Source organism: Gigantopelta aegis, chromosome 5 (genome assembly GCF_016097555.1).
Source record: "Gigantopelta aegis isolate Gae_Host chromosome 5, Gae_host_genome, whole genome shotgun sequence".
Classification (NCBI taxonomy): Eukaryota; Metazoa; Mollusca; class Gastropoda; order Neomphalida; family Peltospiridae; genus Gigantopelta; species Gigantopelta aegis.
In genome coordinates, this window is record NC_054703.1 from 27853834 (window position 1) to 27862534 (window position 8701).

At 41.4% G+C, this 8701-nt stretch overlaps 1 protein-coding gene across 1 annotated transcript; it reads right to left on the minus strand.

Annotated features, from left to right (window-relative positions):
- Nucleotides 1-661: 661 nt before the first annotated feature.
- On the minus strand, nt 662-1794 carry LOC121372895 (succinate receptor 1-like). Its single transcript, XM_041499331.1, has one exon. The coding sequence runs from the start codon at nt 1780-1782 to the stop codon at nt 667-669; it is 1116 nt and encodes a 371-aa protein (XP_041355265.1). The 5' UTR covers nt 1783-1794; the 3' UTR covers nt 662-666.
- Between the last annotated feature and the right edge of the window lie 6907 nt (nt 1795-8701).

An 8701-nucleotide genomic window follows, 5' to 3' on the forward strand; every position in this document is an offset into this window, starting at 1 on the left:
TCGATAGGAGTAACCCATCTTGTGGCAGTGGGTATATTCCCTTCCCTAATCTCTCTCTCTCTCTCTCTCTCTCTCTCTCTCTCTCTCTCTCTCTCTCTCTCTCTCTCTCTCTCTCTCTCTCTCTCTCTCTCTCTCTCTCTCTCTCTCTCTCTCTGTTTCATTAGTCGAAATAACCATATGTTAAAGGGACATTCCTGAGTTTGCTGCATTGTAAGATGTTTCCGACTAATAAAATATTTCTACGATTAAACTTGCATATTAAATATATTTTCTTGTTTAGAATATCAGTGTCTGTATATTCGATGTGTTTCTGGTCGTCTTAATATTTGTAAGAAGCCCAAACTGGATTTTGTCTTCAAATAATTTCGTACGTACGAAAAAACAATATTTTAGCAAATAAGATGAAATTTAACCTAGTACAAATATTAGAACGACCAGAACCACGTTTAATATACAACTACTAATATTTTATGCAGAAATATATATTTGATATGTAATTACAATCGTTAAAAAGTCTCTGTTAGTCGATACCATCTTAAAAAGTGCAACAAACTCGGGAATGTCCCTTTAAACAACAAATATCCGTAGCTTAAACTGTTCTCAAAAAGAAACTTCCATCCTCACTTTCTTCCTTCTTCCCTTTCCATTCTAGGCAACATTTTCGGCTCAAAGGCTGGGAACATCAGATGACGACGTAGCGACAGTCGGGATCGGTGGACTCGGTCGAGACACTGGTCGGGAAATCGAGCACTTCAGCTTCGTTGCGAGAATCTTCCGATAGTTGCGCGAACTTGCCATGAGGATGTAGAAATTCAGCCCGAAATTCAGCAAGTATATGACGTGGAAGATGGGCCAGAGTTCCGACGTCAGAAGCAGAGCCCTGGCGTCCATCTCTGTGATCTGTAGCAGGATCTCGACGCATTCCGCGACAGACAGGGGCAGCAGGGTGACGAACGCGAACACCGAAATCAGCACTAGAGGGCGCGTCGAACTGTCCTCGTTGCTGCGCGTGCGAGTGGAGCTCGACCTCGACGACGTGAATATCTTCCGGAATTCGGCGCTGCGCTGGATGCGGGTGATGATGATGACGTTGAAGAAGAGGATGAGCAGGCAGGGGAGGGTTGAGGACAGAACGAGACGGACGGTGATGAACACAAAGAACACGGCGGGAGGGCCGAGACAGTTACCTTCGACAAGCTTGACGCTCGTCAGGATGGGCAACATCGTGAGGGCGGACAGAAGAGCGAGACAGCAGCAGAAGATCAGAGCCTTCTTCTTGGTGCAGAATCGGTCACGCGTCAATGGGAACAGGACGCAGACGTAGCGATCCAGAGTCAGCCCGACCACCAGCCAAGGAGAGATCAGCAACGAGTTGTATCTGGCGAACTGCCACAGCTTGCAGACGACGTCGTAGCTGTTACTGATGGGACTAAACGCGAACGGCTGCTGGGTCTCCTCAACACTTTTTATGATCAGTTGAACGCTGTCAGAGACGGCGAGCGCCTTTAGGTAAACTGGGTAGGACAGGAACGAGAACTGTTTGTCGGACAGGAGGAAAAAAGAAAGGACGTTCCCGACCAAGCCAAACGAGATGACGATCACGACGATCACCCAGTATTCCAGGCCGAGTAGATCAAAATAAGGCCAGCCGCCGACGTCACTTACGTTATAGTCCGTGTTTAATTCCACCACTTCTTCTAGAGCATCGGTAGACGTGGTAAAATTCAAGAGGTTTTCAGACGTGTTCATTGACGAGGGAATAGACGTGATGTTCGACACCATTGTGTAATGTTGGCCAATACTGTAATGCAATAATAACAATAATCATCTTAATAATCATATAAATAAACAAATGAAAACAAAAAGGTAGATAGATAGGTAGGTATATATGTGGACATGTTGCTGGATAGACAGACAGACACACGAACGGTTCGAGGGATGGGAGGGGGGCGGTGGAAGGATAGATATATAGATAAATGGGTATGTAGGTAGGTAGGTAGGTAGATGGGTTGATATATAGTCATACAAGGAAGGGAATGTTTTATTTAACGACGCACTCAACACATTTTATTTACGGTTATATGGCGTCGGGCATATGGTTACGGACCACACAGATATTGAGAGAGGAAACCCGCTATGTCTACTTCACAGACAGGATAACACATACCACGGCCTTTGTTATGCCAGTCGTGGTGCACTGGCTGGCGCGAGAATACATACATACATACATACATACATACATGCGTGCGTACATACGTACATAGATACGTACATCCATACACACATGCATAGATAGACAGATAGATAGATAGATAGATGGGAAGACAGATAGATGGGAAGACAGACAGATGGATAGACAGACAGATGGGAAGACAGATAGATGGGAAGACAGACAGATAGAAGACAGACAGATAGATAGATAGATAGATAGATAGATGGGAAGACAGATAGGTAGATAGATAGATAGATGGGTAGATAGATGGGTAGGTAAATAGGTACGTACGTGGGTAAATAGATTGGTAGGAAGACATACTATGCATATTGATGAATGAAGATAGGTAAGTAGGTAGAAATAATACATAGACGTATACATATAAGAACCATATTAATGAATGAAGATAGGTAAGTAGATTAAAATAATACATAGACGTATACATATAACAACCATATTAATGAATGAAGATAGGTAAGTAGGTAGAAATAGACGTATACATATAACAACCATATTAATGAATGAAGATAGGTAAGTAGGTAGAAATAATACATAGACGTATACATATGATATGACAACCATATTAATGAATGAAGATAGGTAAGTAGGTAGAAATAATACATAGACGTATACATATAACAACCATATTAATGAATGAAGATAGGTAAGTAGGTAGAAATAATACATAGACGTATACATATAACAACCATATTAATGAATGAAGATAATGATATTATGTATATAATATATCTGTATATTAATCTATATATCTATGTAATCTATCTGTCTATATATCTATCTATGTGATCTATCTACCTACTTATTTACGTACTCACCTAAGTCAACATGGCCTTTTGCTCGACCAGTCGTTCGGTTCTCAAACACTCTTGGCATACAAGCCAATAGTTTAAAACATTTCAAATGATGATAAACACCCGGGGGGAAAAGGTGTTCACTTCTGTCTGGTATTTTTTTTTTTTTAATACTGGCAAATGGCTCCAAAAGGAGTGCATTGACGCCGCGATTTACGACGTAACTTCCGGTTAACATGCAGGCATCCTTTCGTTCCGGAGTTATCTCCCTCAATTTGTTCTAGATATAATTGTCTTTCTCAAATTTGAGACGTACGACTCGAGCTCGCGATGAGACAAGACGCTGTACCTTGTGCCCCGGGAGGTATGATAGCTTCGTTTGGGACTTTGCTGGAATTCCGCGTCGCGTATACCGGGTCACGGGCGACCGTGACTTTGGTTTACGGCGACGCGGACTCTAAGAAGGCGAGAAGAGGTGGAAGGAAGAAGGATGGTGCACCAGGGACGGCACGGGGGGGGGGGGGGGGGGGGGGGGGGGGGGTCAAAGCGGGCAGATTAACCGCCAGCGGCGGTCCCTTCTGCGTCGCCGCCCCCCACTACTTCGCCGAAGAGGAAGACGACGCCACCAGCGGAGACTTCCTTCGACGCTACGGCAGGCCTGCTGGACACCGCCATGACCCCGTATACTTCTACGCCCATGCCAACACCATCCATCGAATCGTCAAGACGATCTGCGGCGCCGGCTACGAAGTCGTCCTCCAAGACTTAGCCACGAGACGTGATCTGCTCCCGTCCCTGAGTGTGACACCGCTCCTCAGCTCGCCGTAGGCTCAGCCTCCGCACCCTAACGGCCTTAACGAGGCCACTCACGTGGACATATCGTCGGCTCTCCGACGAAAGGGCGAATATGCAGTTTTGTCAAATTACGTAATAACGTTATCAAAATTTGACGTTTTTAGAAATGATCTTATTTGAAACTGATATCATAAAATCTCATGAAATTTCGACAGTCGTTAAACTGAGCAGCCTGTATTTTAATTCCAGAAGGTTTCACGTGATTCTGAATATTTTTTCTATTAACTAGAGTCTGTTTAAAATGGTAAGTACATATTCGCCCTTTTGTGAAATAACATATCATTCCATTTTGATGATTCGACCACGATTTCCCTTTTTGATGGATATTGTCTAGCTTGGCTGCAATGTATTCAGCCTCTGTTCTTTAACAATTTGACCGGCTTCGGTGGTATAATGAATAACTTACAGCTGGTAGGTACTGGGTTCGCATCCCACTATCGGCTTCCACCCAGAACAAATTCTCTAAATGAATTAATGAATGGTTAACAACACCCCAGCACAAAAATACACATCAGCCATTGGGTGTCAAACAAAGGTTAAGTACATGAATGAGTTCTCTGTTTAACAACCGACAACTACCCTGTCCTAGACAGACCACCCAGATAGTGAAGGTTTGTGTCCAGGGCATGGTGTTTTAATTTTAATATAAGGAAGGAAAAATCAAAGTTAAAATGAATTAATGTAACCATATTCTAACGATTTTGGTCTAAAAATGAAGCAGTTATCATGTGGCTGGCAATTAATGATCCAATATTAAAACATACAACGCAGTTTATTTATAGAACAATAATTGGACAATGAGTAACTTACACGACCGCTTTGATGGCTTTACATGATCATAAAAATGAATGTTGTGGCAACTTTATTAAGAAGACATTTAACATGAACATCAATACGTCTTATTTCTGCATTGTCTTAAAATAGCAAACTAGCAATTAATAGTATTGAAAAACGAAAAGACTCAACACTTCATTGAACGTTAAAGTTTGTTTTGTTTAACGACACCACTGGAGCACATCGGCTATTGGATGTCAAACATTTGGTAATTCTGACTCGTAGTCATCAGAGGAAACCCACAACATTTTTTTCTAATGCAGCAAGGGATCTTTTATATGCACTTTTCCAGAGACAGTAAAAAATATACCACGGCCTTTGTCCATTTGTGGTGCACTGGTTGGAACGAGAAAAAAAAACAATCAGCTGAATGGATCCACCTAGGTAGTTCGATCTTGCGACGCAAGCACCTCAAGCGAGCACTCATCTGACTGAGCTAAATCCCGCCCCCTTCATTGAACGTATGCATAGTTGGCGTCAGTAACTGCCGATGGGCATTTGAGATATCAAATCAACTGATCAAAAATGCATATAATATGTTATTCAATAATTAGTGAATATCCATGATAAATCAATAGAAAATAGCATTCCCATTTATGAACTAACATTATAGATGATGATACTGAACTTTAAAATATACTGATCAAAATAAGTACGGAATATTCGAAATCAATTGAGAATAATTACAGAACGAAAACAAGACATAAATATAAACCAGGTGCATTATGTATTAGAACATTTCTACTTAATGCATCCCCCAAACACAGCTGTTCGTACAAACGTAAATATTGTGAGCACATATTGCACGTGAATGGTGTGCAGCTGTTTGCGTACATTCTGCATTCACTGTGTCAGAATCCCGTCATGTTTTTAATACAGACACTAGATCTTAAACCCAGAGGCAAACTGTCGTCAGTAGTCGTCTATTTTGTAAACATTCGACATCTGCAACGTGGGAAAAGACTCGGAGTTTTGGGTATGCTCCAGGTTGGAACAACATAGCGAATTGTTGCACAAACACTCAATGTGTCTCAGAGAGTGTGATTAGTAGTTTGTGGACCCGACATCCAATGACTGTAAACGCGAATGGTCGGCCTCGTTTAGGCCTGCCTAGGGCCACAATTCCAATTCAAGATCGCCTCATCAGAACCTACACTTTGAGGAATCGAGGCCAATCTGCATCTCAGATAGTCAACCACCTTCGTGTTACAGCTGAAGTGAGAGTCTCGAGTCAGACGATTCGAAACAGATGACATGCACATCAACTCCAACGCCGGCCTCACTTCACGACCACTTTGACGGTGAGACACATTGCTGCCAGACTCCAATGCTGTGAACGACGTAGACAATGGTGGGCATGTCGCTGGGCGACAGTGATGTTTTCAAAGGAATCGAGGGGTATTCTCTAGATTTACATGATCAGTGTGACCGGACTTGTCGACGTCCCATTGAGCCGTACGTCGAGGTCAACATCCAAGCTAATGACTATTTTGGAGGGGGCAGTTATGTCTGTGGTGAAATTGCCATGACTACCAGAATGCAACTTCACATTGTCCAATGGAGGCTCACAGGCCAGTACTATCGACCAATATGTGTGCCTTTCGCGCGTCACGCTAACCGAAAATGCGTTTGTTAAGACAACAATGTCCATGCATATCGTTGTAGACTAGTGACGGCATTTGTGCAACAGCAAAACATCCACAAACGTCCTTGGCCAGCTCCCGACCTTTCACCCATTGAGCAACCATTGGGACATCATGGGGTGACAACTGGAATGTGAGCCGACTACTTTGGCCGAGTTGGGTGTTGCGCTCTAAGACGAATGGGTCAGGATACCCCATCATCAGATTGGACACTAAGGAGAATGTCTCACCGGATCCGTGCAAGTTTGGCGAATCGTGAGAATTCATCTAGTGACTAACCCCTGAACCAAAAACATCAAATTTGGCATCAATTTGTGTTTCATCTCTCCATGTCAAACTACCCAGATATTAAAATGTCACGCTAATGCATTGTCTAATAACCTGTTGTTATTTTGCAATAATTCCTATTAAAAGATATAATGAACAATATCCAGTATTTAATGTTATATATGAATACCCCTAATTATTTTGAACAGTATATAATAATAATTTCATCATGAATGGAAAAAACTATTATTGGCGCTAATCAACACTAGACATATAGTAGCTGTGGGTGATCACTAATGCTAGTAGTGATCAATTTGAAATTACATGAATATAAGATTGATAAATAGAGCACGTGTTTATAAATGCATTTATCAACTTGTCTTTTGCATTAGAACATGTATATATTCGCCCTTTCGTGCGAGAATACAATTCGCTAGTTAATCGCGTCACTTCTCTGACAAACGGGCGTATGTAAATTCGGCTGTTCGTCAGATAACGTTACGGGCTTTATCCAACGATTTGCCTCATTGTCTAAATTTAATTAATTAATTAACTAATTAAAGAAGTAAAATATCAAGTTGCTGTTTTCAGAATAAAAATCTACGGACCAAACAATATAAAAAAATGTTTTTATGTCAATTTTCAAAATTTTGAATATTCGCCCCTTCGTCGGAGCGTCGACGATATAGGTCGGACTTTAAATATTTAGACCTTCGTTCAAAATTTTATGTCGAAATTACCTCTTTTTTTTAATATTATTAAATAGTCCGATCCTCTCTTCTTTCTCTTATTTTGGACTGTCCTTCAAAAATGCTCCAAATCATATAAATATTCGGCCGAGCAGTCAATTCATTTTATTTTTGGCTTGTAATTTTTTTTTTTTTTTTTTTTAATCCTACAAATTTAATGAGTAGATTTTTTTTTTTTATTGATTTTTTTATTAAAGCTGCAATGTCTGGTTTCAATCGTATATAATCAAGTTCTAAGTTCAAATACAAGCATAACTGCACTTTTAATTCACTCGCGAGTTGTCGTCATTAACGCATATCGTCAAATGCTTACTAGCCAGTTAGAACAATTCTCGCCATTTTGTAATACCGAGCGGATTCTAGCAGCCACTTCCTAGCATCCAATTACGCTAGCAGCCAATTTCAGCAGACACGCATGGCGACGTTCTAAACACCGGACTCATACGCCTTTTATAATGTGTGTTGTGGTGTGGGCTATACGAAACTAGTTGGACATCCTACATTACCGTAGTACAGACGGATTTTTAAAGTGATACTTCAGATATTATAAAAGTGCTTAATAAAACGGTTAAGTTGTATTTATACGGATATTAGTAACAATAAGACTGTGAAAATGAGTCTTGGTTGTTATTTTGTTTTTGTGTTGTTATTATATAAAGATACTCTTTAAAACTCTAAAATTCTTAAGTTGTAGTGAATAATAAAAATTAGCATAACAGTGTGTTTAAAAGTGTGTGAAATACAGGTGACAATCGAAAGGCGTATGAGTCCGGTGTTTAGAACGTCGCCATGAGGGTCTGCTGAAATGGGCTGCTAGCGTAATTGGCTGCTAGGAATGCAACAATAGCCGAACCGTACTATTTTTAGCCCAGAGGGAGCCCGGCAAAAGTAAAAAAAAAGTTTGTTTTATTTAACGACGCCACTAGAGCACATTGATTTTTTATCTTATCATCGGCTATTGGACGTCAAACATATGGTCATTCTGACACTGTTTTTAGAGGAAACCCGCTGTCGCCACATAGGCTACTCTTTTTACGACAGGCAGCAAGGGATCTTTTATTTGCGCTTCCCACAGGCAGGATAGCACAAACCATGGCCTTGTTGAACCAGTTATGGATCACTGGTCGGTGCAAGTGGTTTACACCTACCCATTGAGCCTTGCGGAGCACTCACTCAGGGTTTGGAGTCGGTATCTGGATTAAAAATCCCATGCCTCGACTGGGATCCGAACCCAGTACCTACCAGCCTGTAGACCGATGGCCTGCCACGACGCCACCGAGGCCGGTCCCGGCAAAAGTGTCCCACTTTCAAAATAGTGGGTTTATTTTT

Excerpts from the sequence above, each read along its gene's own strand:
- LOC121372895 (XM_041499331.1), bottom strand. The coding sequence starts at position 1,782 with ATGGTGTCGAACATCACGTCTATTCCCTCGTCAATGAACACGTCTGAA.